This window comes from Podarcis pityusensis, assembly GCF_964106645.2.
Source record: "Podarcis pityusensis genome assembly, chromosome: 5".
Classification (NCBI taxonomy): Eukaryota; Metazoa; Chordata; class Lepidosauria; order Squamata; family Lacertidae; genus Podarcis; species Podarcis pityusensis.
Window position 1 is genome coordinate 35,665,745 of NC_138032.1, and position 22,007 is coordinate 35,687,751.

The 22,007-nt window shown below is 38.0% G+C and overlaps 1 protein-coding gene across 7 annotated transcripts in view; it reads left to right on the forward strand.

Annotated features, from left to right (window-relative positions):
• The window catches only part of FARP2 (FERM, ARH/RhoGEF and pleckstrin domain protein 2), a 63,189-nt gene that overhangs the window by 11,973 nt on the left and 29,209 nt on the right, over positions 1-22,007 (forward strand). For all 7 annotated transcript variants that reach the window (XR_013986694.1, XR_013986695.1, XM_081006603.1 and 4 more), the window contains exons 3-13: positions 6,876-6,980; positions 8,892-8,934; positions 9,926-10,004; positions 11,455-11,552; positions 12,327-12,441; positions 15,696-15,843; positions 16,529-16,624; positions 17,677-17,840; positions 18,016-18,084; positions 18,987-19,044; positions 20,377-20,629. Coding sequence is in view for 5 of the 7 variants with exons in the window: in XM_081006603.1 (XP_080862729.1) it covers positions 6,876-6,980; positions 8,892-8,934; positions 9,926-10,004; positions 11,455-11,552; positions 12,327-12,441; positions 15,696-15,843; positions 16,529-16,624; positions 17,677-17,840; positions 18,016-18,084; positions 18,987-19,044; positions 20,377-20,629 (1,228 nt within the window). In the remaining 2 variants the exon portion in view is untranslated. The remainder of the gene's footprint in view (positions 1-6,875; positions 6,981-8,891; positions 8,935-9,925; positions 10,005-11,454; positions 11,553-12,326; positions 12,442-15,695; positions 15,844-16,528; positions 16,625-17,676; positions 17,841-18,015; positions 18,085-18,986; positions 19,045-20,376; positions 20,630-22,007) is intronic.

Below are 22,007 nucleotides of genomic sequence, written 5' to 3' on the forward strand. Positions count from 1 at the left end.
CATTACCTTCCTGTCCAGATCAGTAAATACAATGATTTGGTCTGACTGTAAAATAAGAACATAATAAGAGCCTGCTGGATCAGGTCAGTGGCCCATTTTGTCCAGCATCCTGTCTTCTCGCTGGCTGATCAGATGCCTGTTGGAAAACCTCAAGCAGGACCCGAGAACAAGAGCACTCTCCCTTCCTGTGGTTTCCAGCAACTAGTATTCAGAATCATGACTGTGTCTGACTGTGGAAGTAGAGCATAGCCATCATAGCTAGGAGCCACTGAATTCCATGGTTTAACTATGTGGTATGTAAAGAAATACTTTCTGTCCTGAATCCTCCAGCATTCAGCTTCATTGGATGTCAGTGAGTTCTAGTGTTACGAGAGGGAGAAATGTTGTTTTCCATCCACGTCATCTCTTACTTGCATTTTCTCTAAATTAAAAAGCCCCAGTGATTCAACCTTTCCTCTTAAGGTGTTGCTTCATCTCCTTTATAATCTCTCCATCCCATGTAATCTGGGGAATAGCTGCTGATGGAAACTGTTCTGGGAGAGTTTTGACTGTGTGTATGTGTGTGTTTTCTAGCATTCAGAATTTATTTGGCATCAAAATCCCAACCCTATAATGAAATTGATTGTTGGAAGAGTCATGAAATGTCAAGGCTAACTTCTCTCTAACACTACTGTAAGATCTTAGGAAGGCACTGTACAATCCAGCTTTTGTTTAAAAGTACTTAATAGAAACTCCTGCTATGTTCTAGTGTGATTGAAATTGGTAGAAACCTTCTACTTCCATTTTAGTAAAATTTGCTTATAATGATAGTGTATAAATGAAAATGTATTTTGAAATATACCACCTATATACTAGATGGAAATGGCATAATTAATATAAAGGTAAAGGGACCCCTGACCATTAGGTCCAGTCGTGACCGACTCTGGGGTTGCGGCCCTCATCTTGCTTTACTGGCCGAGGGAGCCGGCGTACAACTTCCGGGTCATGTGGCCAGCATGACTAAGCTGCTTCTGGCGAACCAGAGCAGCGCACGGAAACGCCGTTTACCTTCCCGTCGGAGCGGTACCTATTTATCTACTTGCACTTTTGAGGTGCTTTCGAACTGCTAGGTTGGCAGGAGCTGGGACAGAGCAACGGTTCGTAGAGGGCCATTAACAATACAAGGGAACTCCTCCCCCGCTGCCTCAGGTGGGAGGTTGCCCGAGTAACTGCTCTGGGGGAGGCCAAGAAATTTCTGGGAGCTCACCCCGTCACGGGGATTCGAACCGCCGACCTTCTGATCGGCAAGTCCTAGGCTCTGTGGTTTAACCCACAACGGCACCCGTGTCCCTTTTATAATTAATATACAGTTAATTAAAAAGGCAAGTGATGGAAGATAACCCGTTCAAGATGTTCAAAGTTTGGATTGAATGTAATCAGCTAGTTCATACTGAATTCTTATTCGCAAGCCCTACATTGCATTCCTCTAGTATTAGAGCGATAACAGATAACAGTTGTTGATATATTTGGGTCAGTGCTTAAGAATGCAAACCGTGCTTGGAATGCATTTGGAAAAGTCTTAAAGATCTTCATATGTTTAGTACTAGATACCGGTTAATGTACACGAGCATGTTGTCATTACACATGTGTCCGTTATTCTGTATGATTTAACAGTTAAGTCCTTGCCATTACTTCAGAAGGCACTCCATTATGGATATATTGCTTTCCTGTTGCCTGAATTCCATCCACTCCTTATTCTGACTAATGAGTGAATTGCTGTGTGAAATTGACTAGAGTAGAATGTTAAAAATAATGTAGCTTCTGAAGACTCTTCAGATTGAATTTAAAAGACAGGAGGCTGTGTGTGGGAAGCTGAAAAGAGACCCCAGAATTAAGAGAGTTAGGAGAAAGGTGCCTGCTAGCTGTGAAAAAAGTCAAGATCTGATTTAAGAATGAATTGAGTCAGGAATAGTTTTCAATAAATAAAGGCAACGACATCATGGAGGAGAAGCCAAGGAGAAACAAGCTATTGCGAGAATTAAGATAGGGCCTACATACAGTGCTTTTTTTCTGGGGGGACACAGGAGTACGCATACCCATAAACATTTTGTGAATCTAAGTTTGGCCTCATTGAGGGGCAATATTTCAATATGAGTAGGAAAATGAGAGTACCCCTAAACATATTTTTAGAATAAAAGCACTTCCTACATATAAGGGCATATAGGGTCTACGGACAGGAAGAAATTCAGCTGTTAGCAGCTTTGGAGCCTGTATGTTTGTGTTCTAGGCCCAAGGAAGTAACACAGCCAGAGAGGCTGCGTTTGAATTCATAAAAATTTGAATTAATTAATTTTCACCAGTCTATATCTTAAAGCATATATTTAACAACTGTAGGTTGATTATTTGTTATCTGAAAGATGGAAACTGCTCTCATGAGGGTGTACCATGAGAGTGTATAGTAAAAATGAAATGCACAGGTGGATAAAGGAAAAAAAAACCTGCCCTAACAAACCTTCTATTCTAATGATTTTGGAGAGCTTGAAATTTAAAAGCACATCTTGTTTCTTCTTAGTTAGTTGAAAGTAGAATTTATGGAATGTTAAGGGTGGTACTATCATAATGTTGTAACCATACAATTGTGGCACTGTAAGAATAAACCTTGGCAACATAGGTTTCGGATATTACTATTGAAATATTTATGACCTAATAAATGTTTTGGAATTTTGCATTGTCAAGACTGCATAGTACAGAATGTACAGAATTTTGCTTTGTGTAGCTTGAATGCAAGTAGATGTGACATTAAACCAAGAGTAACAAATCCATGGCCATGTATATGGCCCCCAAACTTATTTGACGCTTCTCAAGACCCCCCCAAATTCATTTGTTTAATTTTATATTTCTTTATTGACTGCTCCTGTGGGTCCCCCCACTGTAATGTCATGGTGTTAATTGTGGTTTTTTGGGTGCTTTTGCCCTAAAGTCATTGTCAGCAGAAGCAAGGCTGCATGCCTATCACTATTTTATTCAGCAGTGCTTCTGCAGGGTTCAAAAACCTTCATTTGAAGTTCTTCATGTTTGTTTTTAATTTGGCTGCTTCCGATTATAGTTGGAAAATAGTGCATCTCTTTGGAGCAGTGTACAACAGCTGAGACATCTCTCGCGAAGCTAAAGCAGCAGAATTCAAAACACAGTACAGTAGCTATAAATAACTTCAGCAACTTAAAATACATATATACACACACACACTTTACATATATTTCATAAGCATGTCGTCATGCTATAGTTTGACTGGCCTCGGACAGGTGGTACTGCAAGCTACAGTGATGAGCTGTTGGGCCATTGAGTGAGTGGTCGAGGAAAGGAGAAGGGATCCAGAGGATATACCGGTATATGCAGGTCCAGGTGATACAGGTCCCGCTGATGTGAGGAGGGAAGTAGTGGATTGAGATGCAGGCAGGTGATTAGGGTAGTAGCCCAGGTGAAGCAAGGAGGGGAGGGATCCAGATGATGCAGTAGTTAGCTGGTTCAGACAAGCCATGGAGGTATGGAGAGGTCTGAGCTAGTGGAAAGGGGGGGGGGGGGAGGCTGGCAGGGTTGTTGAGTAAACATCCTAGGGTGTTTGTATGAATACTCAGATCCGTGTGTGTGTGTGTGTGTGTGTGTGTGTGTGTGTATACACATGCACAACACACATACACTGTCACACATGTATTCATATACCTATATATATATCTAGGTGGAGATAAGCATTTGGCATTTTTAGTAACAGCACATATACCACAGTTTTATAGAACATATTGTGTCAGTCACTTCTCTCCTATCTTAGGCTTATGAAATCTATTTAAAATATATATTCTGCAGCAGGGGTGGAGAAACTTTGTTGGTTGGTGAGCCAGGTATCTTTGGCTGATGTGTGGGGCCACCCATCTGTAAATCATCTGATGTCATGATGATATCCAGTGACTGATAGGTGGGTGGGCATGCATGGGGGTGGGACAAAATAGCACCCAGTAGGATTGAATCCTCTGCTCACCAACTGATGAGCAAATGATTCAAAACTGCTGGTTGCAAGGGGTATGCTTTGTCCCCAGCAGGATTGAATTGCACTCCCAGTCCATCAGCTGACATCACTCGTTAATGCCAGCTGATTGACAGGTGGGTGTAGGTTGGGGGAAATGGACTTGTGTGCCAACTTGGACCCCTTGTGGGCCAGAGTTCCCCACCCTTGTTCTACTGCAAAAAGTGGTCTGTAGAGGCAGCTTCTAACAATATCATAACACTTTAAAAATAAAATTGAATGGTTGTTTATATTTGAAGACAATTTCCCCCCTCTAAACACTGAAGATACTGTCAGTATTCATTTTCACATTTGCACTGTCATCTTTTAGATTAGAGAGTTGCACATTTTTTCAGTTGACTATTAAAGGATGTGTCTTGCTCATTATGAAACTATTGATCAAATCATGAAGCCAAGAGCTAGGAAAAATTACTGAAAATTATGTTGTGCATTAATTGTTGATACATGGCCTGTCTAGGAGTCTGGAGTGATGAAGGAAAGAATGGATTAGGACTATGGCATCAAACATACCATGCTGGGGCAGGTGAAGGTTAAAGTTCTTGCCTCCGCTCTTGCCAAAATATACTGTCTTCTGCCCAGGCACTTATACTCCACAACACCCCCCCCCAAGCTATTGGAGACCAGTTGCTCAGTTTTCTCCCCCACCCCTTTACTCTATTATTGTGACCACAGGCTATTGCCACATGATCAGAGAAAAGATAGTCACACTGGTGATCAAATATGTGGTGATCTTGGGGTGCTGTTCCTGGACTAAGGTTTCACAGGAGTCTGACCAGGTGCTGTTCTTGGGTTTTTAGGTATCTCAGGCATTTTGTTATTGTAGTGTTGAAATGCCAGGCTTTCTTCCAAACATATTGTTCTTGTTAGCAGAATGTTCTCTTCAAAGCTAAAGATTCATTCCTCACTCACATGACTTACAATCATTTCATTTTCCATTTAGAGTATTAAAGACTGATATACATGAAGCAAAAGATGCAATATTGTAGAAATGTAAAAGCAGTTTATAAATATATATTTAATGTTTACTAAGAGTTGGGATAGACATCATGGTGCCCATCTGATGATGTTGCAGTTATGTTGGCTGCAGGAGTTGCCGGAAGGTGTACAAGGGACTCCACTTTGGTTTGCTTAGGGTTTACTCCTTAGTGGAGGGAATTGCAGGTTTTAGCATCAGATCAGCCACAGGTTGTAGTGACATCCAAAGCCAGACAAACTATGGGCAATCGTAAAAATGGTTTTCTGAACCAAGCAAAGTTCAAACAATAATTTCTGAAGATGCTTTGTTTCGCTAACTATAGTTAAGATTAACCATGGTTTAACATTTGTACAACATGTTAAACTGGTTAAGTGTAAACTGAAGCAAAATAATCTGATGATTTTGTGGCTATGCTGGAAGACTAGAGTATGGGGATTATGGGATCCTGAGATTTGACCAGCTCACACAGGTAAACCATAGCTTAGTGTTGTGTTCAAGCAAGGTCATTACGTGTGCTAGAGCAGGGACGTCCAACTCCCAATAGACTGCTATCTACTCACAGTATAAAAAACTGGCAGTGAGCTACCCATTGTCGTTTGATGGATCAATGTTGTTGAGCTTTTTTTTTAGGGAGCAAATGAATGAATGGAACAGAATATATGAATGAATGAAACTGAATGAGCATTGTGATATACACAGAACATAATAAAAAGTTGATTAAATAAAACACACAGCTGAGGGTCCTGAATCCGCAGTCAAATAGTGGACCTTAATCTGATGGTCCACTTTTTTTGCTAGGAAGAAAAAGTTGCTGAGCTTTTTTTTGGAAAGGCAAAGTTGTTCAGCTTTTCTTAGGAAGCCAGAGTGGTTGAGCTTTTTTTAAATTCTTTTTGATTTTTTTATTTTGGGAGGAAGGAGATCCCTGAGAGACCAGAGATCTACCAGGAACACCCCGTGCCTGTGCTAGAGGATCATGGAATCAGTTTTAATCAAGTGAAGGCTTTAAAGTGTTTTGTATTGGATTTAATGAGTTTCTAATATATCATTGAGTGATTATCTCAGAGTCACCCCTGAAAAAGTATCCATCTTTAAGAGAGAAAGTTACAAAAATATTCCCAGGTTCCTTAGTTTAACTGAGCTGTACATGTTTTTCATTCCAGTTAACAGCCATTGAAATTTTGAAAGAAACCGCTTCTCTATAGCACTCAGAAACATCTCCACAAGGGAGCACAGTCTTTGACTGACTTTTAGCTTGTTTCACAACAAAGCATTGAATTCAAAGAGGCATTGGATTGAAGGTGGATGATAGGACCAAGGTTTTAAGATACTGACTTAAGAGAGATCTTTCTTCTGTATATAGTCAGAATCTAGTATATATTTTCTCCAAGATGATCTAAAAACTTTAAAATAGCCTGAGGTGAGAAACCTCTTCTTGTTCTAGGGTCCCCTGGAACTGGATAATGAGTTATATCCATACTCATTTACTCTGACTTTGACTAATTGGATATTGCCCAGTCTTTTTGATATGTATTCATTTTTGTTCAAGTAATGTTTCTCAGCTTGCCTTTAAGACTTTACAGAACAGTGTATCTATTAATAGGCTGTGCATTTTTATATGGCATGAAAATTTTAACAGTTGTGGTTCATTTTTTTGAATGCAGGCCACATGGAAGTGGCAAAGAAAGAAGAATTCTAATGCATTGTGTTGATATATGTGCAGAAGTAGCATTAAATTGGCATGAACTATTTTTATATTTTTGTTTCCAGCCTTGAAACCAACTTCAGCCATTACTTTTCAAGTAAACTCAACTTTACATTTTCACTTTATTTTACTTTTTCCAGTCAAAATGTTATGGCCAGAAACTGCTGACAGAAGTATTTAATCGGTTGAATTTGGTTGAATCGGACTACTTTGGAATTGAATTCCAGAACATGCAGTCATATTGGGTATGTAATATGTTTTTATCTGACTATAAACACCTTTAAATAGATGTGTTTTCAACTTTGTTTTTAAAGGAAGACATTTGGTAGTTCTACTCTGGTTAAATTTGCACAAAAATTCCTTTAATGTAGGAGAAAGAGGATTATATTACAGGTAAGCAAAGCTGCACCATAGTGATGCAGCTGCAGTTGTTTCAAATAATAACCCTACACAGTTTTGTTGAATGCTCTTTTTTGGTCCTTCCATTTTTAAAACAAGCACTACCTACTTTGCTTATTATGGAGCTCTCTTAATTTGAGTGTTTAGTTCCTTTTCAATGAATTTTATTAGTTTTTGCTATGATTCAAACAGAACGATGTTTCAAGAAAAGACACCAAACCACTTGATTAGCATTTTTAGAGTTGAAATGGAGTGCTGTATAAATTGGAATCTTGTTTCTACTGAGTAGCATTTGTACTGTATTTTTTGACATAGAATCAAGATGTTGTGCTACAAGGGATAAAAGTAAAACGTAGATCAAACAAAGCTGTTTAGGAAGTCCATGACTGGGATCAAGTAATATAACCTTGAGCAATGAAACAGGCCTGACAATACCTATGACACAAATGGCATAAGGCTTGATGTGAAGTCAACTAGACATGTGCTGGAGTGCACCATTGCACATGTTGTGTGTCAGTGAAGTTGCATGGACTACAGTGGCTATCCCAATCCATATACTGCCATAACTGGGTAAAGGCACTGCTAGCCACAGAATTCCCTTGGACCTCTAATGACAAAGGTTTATCTAAACTACATACCTGATTGTTCAGAGAGAGTGCAGTATCTTCAGGATGTAAGTACCTACCCACAGAGCCTCTTTCTTACCAGGTTTCAAACTCAGTTTGTTGGCCCTTATCCAGTCCACCACTGCATTCAGTCATAGATCCAGGACTTGCACAGCCTTACCTGATCCAGATGTTAAGGAGGTGTAGTAGATATAGATGTTAAATAGCACTGGGGACCAAATTGTGCCTTGCAGAATCACATAACACAAGTGCAGGAGGCCATAGAACAGTGTTGTCCCACTGTTACACTCTGAACTCACCCACATAGGTAGTAACAGTGCTACTGTAATACATTGCCTCCTATACTGATCCTGAACAGTTGATGTAGGAAGATATGGTCAGTGGGGTCAAAAACCACTGAGAGATCAAGTAATCGTAACAGTGTTGCATTTTCGCCGTCCCTCTTCTGAGGGTGACAAAGACTGATTCAATCATGAAACCAGGCCTGAACCCAGATTGAACTGAATCTAGACATTCAGTGTACTCAAACAACACTTGCCTGATGTACTTCATTTGATGGCAGAATTTGCATATTTAGATGTAGAGTTCTATCTAGACCTTTGGCAAAAAAACTGTTTTTTTCTCTTATAAAAAAATATATTTGACATTATTTTTGAAGTTTGCATGAATAAATGCATTCATATACTTGAAAGGAATTTCAAGTCATTCATTCTAATCTTTGCCCTCTAGCTTTATTATCTTGGGCAGATTTCATTCAGTCTCCTCACTGAAACCTCCAGAAAGAGTTGCCATAAGTTTCTTGGGCAAGGGACTTTGTTGCACAAGCATTAGTGTAAATGAATTTTCCTGTGATCCTTCCAAAAGGTGCTCTGCCATAACTAGAACTCAGTGCTTTTCCTTCATTCGCTTCAGGAAACTTTTTTCTTTCTGCAACTTTTTCCACTATATTTTTCACTGTCTATGTATAGACATTTTGAGGTTTATTCCTTTAGCTAAAACATTTGTTTAACTGAAATGGGGGTGTAGGGAAGTATTGGTTTACAGGTGCTAGAATTATTTTAGCTGTGTGGTTTTATTTACTGCTGCAGTGTTTGCTTAATTATTTACCTAAACCCTTTTTTCCTTGTTCAGATTTGGCTTGAGCCTATGAAACCTATAATTAAACAAATACGAAGTAAGTATATATACTATTTATATATACTATGCTACTTTATTAAGCTGGAATTTGATTGCCTGACTTTCCGCATCCTGGTACCCTCCAGAAGTTTTGGGCTACAGCTCTCATCATTCCCAGCTATCATGGTCAATGGTGAAGATGATAGGAATTTCAGTCCAAGACATATGAAGGACACTGTAGGGGAAGACCGTTCTAGAGATTTGAAGCAAATGAAGATAATCTGTTTCGCATGACACACAGGTTCACTTAATCAATGGAATTGGAGAACATTCATATGGAAAACACAAAAAATGAAGTTTTTTTTAAAGTAACTTTACAAAGTTACATTCCCACTGGGTCATTCAGCAATTCAAATGCTTTGTTTTTAGAAGGTTTTGTTAATTAGTTTTATCCTGCTTTTCTGTTTCAATAATAAAATGACTTGTATAAAAAATAAAAATACAACAAAAGTAAACAAAACATTTTAAAATGCTTTAATTAACAGAGAATGCACCTGTTCCACTGTTCCACAGATAAACATTTGTTTTCTGGCTGCAATTTCCTTAGAATTTGGATCACTTTAGGAGCTTCATGAGGTCCTATTTCAGTTTTTGATTATGCCAACTTCCCACATTCATTCAGACCATTTTACTGTTCTTTGATGTTCTTGTATTATTTTGGCTCCCAGTTTTGCCACAATCCCTTTAACCCCTTTCCTTCCACCATTTAGTAATTTTCAACAGCTACCTACCACTGGCACTTTAGCTAGTATAGGTTCCTCTCCTGTATTTCAGATCTCTTGCTTAGGGTGTATATTACAACCATGTTTCAGAATTATGTTGGTATACTTGTTTGGTTGAGTTACTGTATTTAAGTTGAAATGTTCATGATCCATTCAATAAATGCCTAATTCCTATTACCTCACTTTTGAGAGTTGGCAATTGGTATTCAAATTCAATGTTTCAACTATAAAGGTAAAAGTTAATAGAATGCATTGGTTTTATTTTAGGACCAAAGAATGCATTGCTTCGTCTAGCAGTAAAGTTTTTTCCTCCTGACCCTGGTCAGCTGCAAGAGGAGTACACCAGGTAAACAATGTGGCACTATTAATTCCACAATAATTTACAATGGAAGTAGGAAAGAAGGATTAATGAATTATCTTTAAACTCAGAAGACCTGTGAATTCACTGCCAGAGTTGGTATGTGTGTGTAGCCTTGAATGACAGCAAGTTTTACCTGATCTAATCAAGTGGCAGTGAAGCTGCTTCAGCTGTGTGCGAAGAGGATATACTTGCCAAGGATGTGTTCAAAATGTCCGTGTTTAAAAATTGTCTCAAGAGATAAAGAACTTGCTTGGCTACTTGGTGCAGTGGTTTCAGGCTGTTATCCTGACCTGTGCATATTTACATGGGAGTAAAGCCCATTAAACACAACAGGTACACTGGTATGGTAGTTTACAAATACTGGGACTGGTTCTTCAGGGTAGCAAGACATATTTCTCTTAGTTGCCTTTGGATGTTATGAATTTCAGGATTGTTTATCTGATATTTCTCATTCTGTTCCCAACTGCTGTGCCATTTGGTTGTGTTCTCTTGTGTGCATGCTTTGAGTTGAAAGTACATATGAATGGTGTCTCCTATGTTCTTAATGAGTCTCATTGAAGTCTTCCTCTTGCAGATCTACTCAACTCTAGCCCTTACATACCTGTTTTTCTGCCAAATTGTGCCATTTGTGTTTCCTGTATTGTCTACTTCAGCCCACCTACATACCTTTCCATCAGTGATTCTGTGCTTGTCAGTTTTTCTATTCAGCTGTGACTTTTGAGTTTCTGCTAAAACTACTTGCTGCCGTTTTCTGTTGTTTGCACTCCTCCTTTCCTAAATGACTGCCGTTGATGGCTGCAGGGTATACTGGATATGTTGCTATATTTGAAAAAGTATCTATTTCATAGTTTCTCCTAAGTCATAGGAAATGGGTGAGGATGCATGTTCTATCATGCTCTGTGGAGGATTGTACCTGAAGAAATAATAGCATCACAAAATTATTAAAATAGACTTTGAAAAACTTAAATATGTTGCTTAACTAGAAAGCTTTTGGGGGGCGGGGTTCTTCAGGACATGAGTCAGTCACAGGGAAGCTAGTAGGTAGAGAGGGTTGTGACAGTAGCAAGAGCTATAGCTGAACCTCACATTTGAACAAGTCTTAGCCACATTTGATACAAAGCCTGCCAGTCTTAGAGGTAGTGCAGTTGTATGTTGCTTGGTGACAGCATATATCTCGGCTAGCAACAGCTGGTGATCTGATGTGGTAGTAGTAAATACCTGTCACTAAGCAGGCTGGCGGTATGAGGGGGGAGGAGACAGTGCTATATTACTACTCTTAGTTATCACTCAGACATTGCCTTCAATGTTAGCATTGTGCATATATGCAGCTACTAACTGGCCTGTAGTACTCCTGCCTGGGCCATTTTTCATTTCCTGCTGCTAAACAGCTAGTAAAATGGACAAAATATGATACTATTGATTTCCCTCCCTTTAGGTATCTATTTGCATTGCAAATCAAGAGAGATCTAGCTGAGGAACGCCTTACCTGCAACGACAATACAGCAGCACTCCTCATCTCTCACCTTCTGCAGTGTTAGTATCTAATGTCACTTATATATTGAGCACACAGATGCAAGGAATCCATTCAGCTTCTCTACAGTTTCCTTCATCAGTAATTATTTTGCTTCTTTGTCATCCAGCAGTTACACCTTCCGTGGTTAGTTTCCTGCTTCTGTTATAGTTGCTCCCAGAAGCCATTTTTGATTAACATAATTGATTTGCACTTGTGTTGCTCATTAACCATGCAAGCATCTACTTGGACTTTCTTGGGCTCTTTTGAATCTGATATAAATACCATTTACAAAGAGGGGGAAAACATAGGAGGCATACATTCTGTTTCAATATCTGTTATCATGCTTTCAGTAAGCCTTCATACATTCTGAATAATGTTCCCCTTTTCTGTCTTATCAGCTTGCTTTTAGAAGTTTAGTTTTTTAAAAAAGTTAAATGTGCCTATGTCGAATCTCCATGGGAACTTAACTACTCACACATATGTTGATTCTGATAGCACAGGAACATTGAATTTTCCCTTTTCCCGACACCCCTCCCCTCATGAAACAGATCCGTCTATTAGGTCTTACCAAAGTCCATTTTGTGAATCTGGTGGGTGCCAGTCATCAGGGTGATCATTTGAAAACTTTATAAAGGGGTACCAAATCTCGTCATTTGCATCCCATATATACTATTGAGAACCAATGGTTATTGTAAGATGAAGATACCTTCACGGATCCATTTGCAAACTTTATGGAACAATTGCAATAGTGCAGCAATATTTTCTTTCAAATATATTTTTCTCTTCTATCACAGCTGAGTTAGGAGATTTTGATGAATCTGGGGACCGAGAGCATCTTAAAAACAACCGGTACTTTCCAAACCAAGAAAGACTGCAAGGAAAAATACTTGAATTTCACAAGAAGCACATGTAAGTGTAAATGAATGTTTAATTTCTGGTATTCAACATAGCACTATTTGCTGCTGCTATTGATAACAAAATAAGATTGTCTATATCTCTCATTAACCATAAGCTATTTCACCTATACCTTCGTAGTAACGCTAGAAGGAGAATTTAGTTGTGTTGGCTAGGTGACCTGTTGGTCCTAAAAGCAAGAAAATTTGTTTGTGGCATGAAATTTGACTATTATAATTTACTTGCAGAGTGGTATGATATGCCCAAATTTGAGAAGAATCCATTGACAAATGTCAGGACTACAAATCTTTAAAAATGTTGCTTTTAGAGGTTCCAAATTTCTGACCGTGTTCATGCACAGTGCAAACAAACATCTTAAATTCTTTCTTTTGATTGCTTAGACAGTGACAAAATCAAGGAAAAGACAGAAGTCTTCACCTCACTTTTCTTTTGAAAACCTTGTTTCTAAGTTCTATTTTTAAAAAGTAATTTAAATGCGAGGTTGTCCAGTACAAACTCCACGGGGCTTTTGAGTACAGAAGCAGAAAGGGGAAGTGCTAGCAAATCAGTACAGTATATGCTTGATTGGCAGGTAGACTTTCCACGGTGGAGTCTTGTCCCAAAGGTGAAATATATCTCACTCCACTGAGTAGGTTTGCAGCAGAAGTTGTAAGTTAAGACTATAAGCTGGGCAGCTTTCCCTCAAAGTAGGAGTTTGGTGTTGGTCCATTGATTTTCAGTGGGTCTACTCGGAGAATGACTTAGATGGATAGAATTGTTACATTTATTTAATACTCTTCCTTATTGTACAGCATAGTCTATTAGATGTGTGACTCTGAAACTGACCACATAATCATTTAATCTGCTCTTTTATTCTTACAATAGTATTTGAAGCTTTCTTGAATAGAAATGAAATTTAAGAAGAACCGATTTCATGGGGTTTAAGCATAATGTTTTCCTCAATGTTTTCTCCTTTAATAGGATATCATTTTGAATCAAGATGGTGGAATAAACCTTTCAAAATAGCACTGATTTTAAACACGTATTTCAAAACTGCACTGATTTTTTTGTTTCTTAGAATTCCCAAACAATGGGTATGAGGCTGCTACATTATCATAATGGTCATTGAAAACAAACCTTAATCCAATTATCAGTGCAATTTAATGTATTTTGTTCTCTGTGCTTAACATAAAATATATTTTATTGTGGACACAGCACAGCAAAATTCTCTGTGTAAACAGGAGACTTCCAACTTCATGTTCCTCTTATAGTGCTAATGCAAAGGTTGAGCAATCAGCAGATGTGTAGCGTTCTCTGTGTGTTGATTCTTTCCTACAAACTAGATATTAAATCCCCCACAAGGCTAGGTTTCAGAACCATAAATGAGTCCTAACTAAGGGGAAAGTAACCCAGTGAGACAGCATTTGCAACATATAATTAGTGTACATGTGAGGGGTTAACTACCCCTCCCTTCTACCAATTCTCTAAGAGTGTTCTCTACTCCATCACTATTTCGCCTGCCATTGGCAAGTATATGATTGGAACTATGTTTTTCAATCTTGCTTGGGCCTTATGAATGCCAATGTAGCAATTATACTTTGTTCACTTATGCAGTTTACAAATTAATGTAAAGTTATCCAAGTTAAAAGCAGCAGAATTGGCCAATTAACAATGCCTAATGGCCTTTCCAAAGTACTGTACAGTATCTTACCACATTTATGTCAGTTTGACCCTAATTTATTGGTGAATATTGCAATTACGTTGAAATATTTATTGTCCGTGCAAGGTCATAACTTTTTTTAAAAAAAAACACCAAAAAATCCTAGAAACAACTGCAGGAATATATTTATTGTTGAGAAAATTCTGTAAATTGGCTGTTCACTGGTTGTAGGATGGCTAAGCGGATTGATCTGCTTAGCAGATAACAAAATTAGACCAGATTGTTTTCAGGCCAGTCTGTGAGGCTTAGTCGACTGAAAACATCTGAAGATAATTACTCACTGTGCTTTACCCTTGTAAACATTTGCTTGCATAGGGTAAATCACTTGGCATAATTACTGGTTTTTCTCACGTCAGAAATAAAGTATCTTCTGTAGGTGGAAAACTGAACGTTGATCAGTTTTTTTAGGCAAACATTTATTCAGGGTATTCTTCTGGTCACTAGAATAGCATAGAAATGTTGGCCATTTTAATCTGTAATAAATATATCTATAATCTGTGTGCATGAGCCTGTGGCTTACATGACCCCTTCTCCACTTTTGTGTGATGGAGGGAGGAGATACAGGGAGTAGAAGGCAACAAGCAATCTGTAACAGCCGTGACTGTTGATCCCCCAAACAGGCAGAGGAACCACAGCTTGGGAGGACTGTTTGCATTTTCAGGACTGCTACTACCCAAGGTGTTAGTGAATTGACCTAGCATGTTGCAGAGGGTCCTAACACCACTTGCACACAACTGTGGCACATCTACACCATACATTTAAAACACGATCAGCGCACATTTAAAGCATATCATGTCCCCCAAAGAATCCTGGGAATCAAAGTTTGTTAAAGGTGCTGGGAATTGTAGCTATGTGAGGGGGAAACTACTGTCCCCAGGATTCTTTGGATGAAATCATGCACTTTGACTGTGTGTTAGATATTCTTTAAATTCATAATGGGGATCTGCCCTTGTACTAGGATAATACAGTTGTTCTCATTCAGAAGGCAGACTTAAGTGCAACTGTTAAGGATTGACACCTATCAACTGCAGATAATGGGTGGGTGTGAGAACCACCAGGAGCCAGTTGTCTATATACAAAAACACAGTCAACTGATGCTATTGTAATGCATCTGTCTTGAACATTGCAAAGCTGTTTGGGCTTGCCTGCTTACTGACTTGCTCTCATGTTTTCAAACAAAGAGAGATTAGATGTTGGCATATCTTTTACAAAATTATGGAATACGTAGCATTTTGCATTTAAAATTATGAAATACAGGGCATATTAAGGATACACTTGTTTTAAAGAATAATTAAATGTCTCTGAGTTTGATTATGACTTCAACTAGATTGCCATTTGTTCTTCCATTTGTAACATATTTTTATGCTAGTTGATTTTTCTCTTTTGGTCTGGCACAGTAAACCTGAATAACTCTGAAGCTTAGTGACTGCTTACTAATATGGATATGATCTCATTAAACTTGTTGAACTATATTGGAGTCTTTTTCCTGTTTCATATCTTTGGATAGTATTATAAGTAATTAATAATATTTTCAATTTTGCTAACACAGGGGCCAAACTCCAGCTGAATCAGATTTCCAGGTGCTTGAAATAGCTCGCAAGTTGGAGATGTATGGCATGAGATTTCATCTGGCATCTGACCGTGAGGGAACAAAAATTAATTTGGCTGTATCAAACATGGGCGTACTGGTATTCCAGGTAGGAAAGCAGTATTTAACGTGAGAAACTTTTTGTAGTTATGCAGACAGAAGACTTTAAACCCAGAGGATAGACCCATATGCCTGCTTTAGAGCATGTAGCAATTGATTCTGAATGAATTGCTACCACATCCTTACTACAACAGTCTTTGCAGACCCAATAGACAATATGATGTTTGCAGATGCCTTTGTGGCAGCAGCACTCTTCATCAAACCCAGATGGGATTAGTAGGGCTCCATTGCAGCAGCTTCTTCTTTGAGACTAATGGGAGCGTTTGTAATACTGCCTTCATTACGCTGGCTTGGGCTGATGGGAGTTGTAGTCCAAATGTAGTAGTAGTTCTAATAAATCTGTTACCCACCTTTCACCAGCAGGTCCTAGGGCGGGTTACAACAATTTAACTTTCAGAATTAAAAACAGTTAAAACAGGTTGCAATCACAGGAATAGTGTGGATCCTGAAAAGACCTATCTCAAATGTCAAAGGCCAGAGTAGCAAGGTCAGGGAGGGCTGCTTTCAGAACTAGAGGTTCTTTTAACAGCTTGTTGTTTTAAATTATCAGTTATCTGATCCAGACGATATGATTTAGATAGAAAAAAGGTTTGACAGTATAAGTCTATAACTTATGTTCTGTTTAAATCCTGTGTATAATATACCTCAGTTATTTTATATTGAATTGAACACAGGGTAATACAAAAATCAATACTTTCAACTGGTCCAAAGTCCGAAAAATAAGCTTCAAAAGAAAACGATTCCTTATCAAGCTTCATCCAGAAGTTCATGTAAGTACTTCCATTATAATGTCACTTCTACAGTTTCAAGCATGACTTAAATATGAAATGACGTTCATACAGTATTCAGTACTGTTAATGCCTGAAAACAAGGTTCATAGGTAATAGCACTATGATAAAAGCATGTTAGTAAAACCCGTATTCCATTAAAGTCTGAATTCTGACTTGTCTTTCAAAGGAGCCCATGTGGGCATCTGAAGGGGGGGGGAGTTTAAAAGGAGTCTTCACACTTGTAAAAGTTGGGAACCACTGCTCTAGAGCATGTTCTCGAGACCTACATTGAACCATGATATTAAAAAATATGCCCCTGGACCCTAGAATATGTATTTTGTCTATTTTTGGGAAAGATGATGAGGATCTTATATGTAAACAGTTAATTGTATAATTTGTAGCCACTTGATTAGTTATTACACAGGAAAGATGCTTCATGATGTACCCTAGATAACTGGTTCAAGAAAGTTAACGTTCATTGCCATCTCAGAAAAAAATGATGGGATATTGAAGCCATTGAGAGTGATGTTGATCCTTCTGATTTCACCTCTGGAGGTTATTTATGGAGGGAGGTTATTAGGTTGTTCTTGCTTTTATTTTGATTATGTATTCTGTGTTTTTATATTGTGACATTATCCTGTGAACTGCCCTGAGACCTGCGGGTATAGGAATTACTATTATTATTGACATCCCAGTCACATGGGTTGCAAATCCCTTTGAAATACGATTTTATTGGGTGGCTTCTATAGATAGGCACGACCTTTTTCTTTATTCCCATTTCCTTCATTGTACAATGTAAGTTGTGTTTTTCTACCCCATTTACAATTTTATAATCGAATCCATTATATTCACTCCTGATTTTTTTCTTTTTCTTTTGACTTTATTATCAAAAGCTCCTTGTCTTGAATATATATTATTTGTTGTTATTTTTTGTTTTTCTCTTCACTTCTATCATCTATTTTTGTTGAATAAAGTTTTATTAAATATTTTCTCATTGTAACCTTAAATGTGTAGAGGTAGAATGATAAAGACCCATTGTGTTTCATTTCTAGGGTCCATATCAAGACACTCTGGAGTTTCTGTTGGGAAGTAGAGATGAGTGCAAGAACTTCTGGAAAATATGTGTTGAATATCACACTTTCTTCAGGCTATTTGATCAGCCAAAACCAAAGTCAAAAGCAGTCTTTTTCAGCAGAGGGTCATCTTTCAGATACAGGTATGATATAACCCAGTTCATTTTGATCCAAGAAAATGGAACCAAGAAAAACTTTGGAAGTAATTCCTTTTAAATTAAAGGTTTAGGATCTTTATTTCTTGAGTACAAGAAGCCCAGAATTTTATGTACTTTTCCTGGAGATTTTTTTGTAACATTCACATTTATTTCTTCACAGTGGGCGTACACAGAAACAATTGGTGGATTATGTTAAAGAAAGTGGGTTGAAAAAAATCCCATATGAAAGGTAACAAGCTCTTTTATATAAGCAAAGAGTCTTTGATGTTCTTATTTTGTAACTTCCTTAGTCTAGTCTACAATAATGAAAGGCCTTTTTTCCTAGAGATTGTAAACTGTTAAAGTATTATTTGACATTTTTATATTTCAAATTTAATTAATTAAAATGCTTAGATACTTGACACTGGGAATTATGTTGAGTAGGAAGGAGCTGAAATTGACAAACCATTTAACATGTTTCAAATTCAGAAAAGTGATTTGATTGAATGGCATGAAAATATGTTGGCTTAAACTTCACTTTCCTTCACATAGTACCAACTGGAGACATGTAGTCTTTTTTTTTTTTGTTCCAATGTTGTAAACCATCTTGCATTTGCTCATTGTTATACTTACCGGATGGTATCCAGAGCTTCCCTTTTGCTGACAAAAAAGCATCCGTCAGCAGAACAGGGAGGGAGATGATTTCTGGTCATTCTTCTTCCATTCTGCAGCCCCCTGCACACCCCAAAATTGGCTATTGAGAGTTTGGAGAGGTGTACCAGATCTTGAGAATCTGGACCACATGAATAAACATTTTAAGCATTTTTTTGAATGTTAAAAATGTGTCCTATCCTGGATTTGTATTTTAGATATTTGTGTTGAAACTTACAGAATATGGAAATACATTTTTGCAGCTTTCCTCTTTCTCTAGTTAAAGTTATAATTCGCAGTCACTGTGTCTAACAGATACAATTATCCATGAATGACAAAATGCTGAGGCTCGTTGATTTATTACTATTAATCTTTATCACACCTAGCAGCCTTATGAAGTAGGTTATGCTTCAGGAATTGCTTCTTACTGAAGGCCCCCTGTGCTTTCTGTATATAGCTAATGAAGTGATCAGGGTATCACAGCATATTCTTTCTTTACAGGAGGCATAGTAAAACTAGAATGTCTGCTCACACCTTGCATGCTGATACACCCAAACAGGTTAGTCTTGATATTAACCTGTTTTGAATTATCAGAAAGATTATGAAACTCAGCCTTTTCATTCTAAAGCATAAATGACGTCTGCATTTAAAATTATATATATATTTTCAATCATTGCTCTGTTCAGCCTTGTCCAATTCTGGTAGTAATGTTAAATATGTGTGTACTGTTGAATCAACTTCGGAGTTTTTCAGCTTGTACAGGAAAACAATTTTTCCTGAGTGTTTGCCCGGGGAATTTTTAGCTTTTTTCTTTTGAATGGCAGAGCTCCATGCCACATCGCAAACTGCATATAAAACCTATTTGCAAAGGAAATTTGCTACATGGAATATAGATGGGTGGGTGGGGGCACCATTCTAAAAGCATGAATCTTATTTTGGGCACATGGAACAGTGCAGTTCTTTGGATCCAGATCAATATTTGGTCCTAAATAATTCATATATCTTTATCAGCCAGGAGCTGTAGTTCATTATCAATATGATTTACCAATGTATAGAAAATAAATCTCCTTACTGTTGCAATAACAAAAACTTTTCTATAGATGCCATTTCAGAGTGTCAAGATTTCATGCATAATTACTGTTACAGTTAACACAGTCATATAATGAATCAACTTTCTCTGGTCCCAAATCCAGAATTCTAAACCAACATAGTGCTCTTATGTAGACCTTAGGAGGAAGAGTTATCTGTAAGAAACCCAGGGCCAGTTTTCTCCATTCATCTACTCCAAACATTATATCTGGAAAGCATCATTAGTCATACTATGAAGAGTTCATTCATCCTCAATTTAATATAATAAAGATACATCACCTCACAATAATTCCCTCTGCCATTTTATAAAGACCAAACAGGGCCACTTCTACATAAAAGAATAAAGGAATGAATGCAAAACAGACATGAAAAATCTAGAGAAACCAGTGAGTGATCAATACAATCTGCCCATGTCTAATAGTCACATACTGCATGTATCCTTCCACCATATCTGAAGAAATAGGCGTTCAAGGCTCAAGACTCAATGAAATGGTTACCTTTAAAAAGTTGGCACAATATGCTTTTTTCTAAAATTAATACAAATCATGGATGACTGAACACGTGAGCCAGATTTAAAATGCCATAGATAGAGCAGAGGGCACCGATTCACCCACCTTTGTCATGTGGTAGTGTCTCTCACACTGAAAACGGGCAAGGATGAGTCCCACAGTCTTCACAGTCAAGTCATCTCGGTAAAATTCATGAACTTGTAAACATGTTTATCTGTAAATTCAAGTGGACATGGTTAGATGTATCCTAAAACAGATTGTCTAATAGCTTCCTCTCTTGTTTTTCTCCTCAGAGTGCCTCATTTACAGATGGATTAAGAACCTCTGGGCCTAATGCATGTACATATGCCTCCTTTCATTCGGATAATGCGTTAGCCACAAACATTGCCAGCTTGCCCACTTTCACAGAGAGCAAGCCTTTATTTTTGGAGCCCAGAATATCCCATACAAGGAGCTTGGCCGCGGACGCAAATAGTGGGACATCAGAAGAAACTGGGAAGAAAGTGATACAGCAGCCTGGATCACCAGTACTCCAGTCATTCCAAGGTGTTGGGCTTTGTAAAGTTGCAGAAAACTGCACCCCCACTTGTACTGATGTTGAGAGTAGCTGTGGTTTAGGTGTAGCAGTAGAAGGTAGGATTACTTGTAAAAATGACAATTACGTGGATGACTTTACCACAGGTATGGCCATTGCTGCTAAACAGCATCTGCCTCAAGGTAGGGGTGCCTCACTTGTAAAACTGGTTAGCTCCCAGCTTCAGGTTTCAGAAGAGTTCATTGATGATGATCCAGCAGAAATGTCCTTTTTTGCTGGAGGTTCTGAAGCATTTTCCTATTTGTATGATGGTTTAGATTTGCAGGAGTCAGATCTAACTAATTGTCTCTCAGAGTCACCTGCTTTAACTAAAGAAATTCTGCAAAGAAATATGATGTCTTCTCAGTCAAGTCCTGATAGGTGCTCCATAGAAGCAGTAGATATGAACATGGACCATGAGTTTGAATTTGAAGGAGAGAGTGATTTTAATGGGAATGAACAGCCTTCAGATACCTCGGAATTATTTGAAGTTAAAGCTCAGGCAAGCAGAATGCAAAGTCTTCTGAGTCCTTCTGAAACTAGTTCATTAATTAACAACCGTTCTGAAAGTAGTTCTCTCAACAATTTGACACTAAATGGTATGCCATTTTTGCACACTTATAGCTCTGCTAATCACTCTGAAGCTAGTTCAATGGTGAATTTTCCAGCATATTCAGTTCGCTCTGAGTCAAGTTCAGCTTTTCAGTTCACTGACATTATTGACCAGTTGGAACAGCTGAGCTATCCACCTACCACTACAGAAGACTCTAGTAGCACTGATGACTCATGGGATTCAGAAACTGCAGCCCCATTAGACATAAACCTCTTTTTCAACAACCCCTTTGCTGAGGCTACTAGAGAGAATTTCACTCTTGATTTTCAGAATAATCTTAAGAATCTCACCCAGGAAGATAAAACAGAAGACACACACACAAGCCATTAATATTTTGGTTGATATTACGTAAATTTATGCTTTCAGGAATCTGGTTTTGAAAGAGAAAAGATAATGTAGATTGTTTCTGACCTGGTTCATTCTAGTGATTGGATTTCAAATTTATGTCCTTTTTAAAAATCCTTATCCCAATTTTTCTCAAGCCATCATAAATTAGTTGCTACTTTGAAGTGTAGATGTCAGTGGTGCAGACTAGCCATTATAATTTTTCTAATGTATTGTACTATGCATTTTTTATCACCCAGCAATTGTTTAAACCATCTGTGGTGAAGGTCACTGCATCACTGAATTTTGAACTTAGGTACACTTTGCAAATAACAGACCCTCTACAAAGCATCGCTGCTGATGAGCAGTAAATGTCTTGAAAGGCCATTGGCATATTTTGTGCTTCCTTGTTG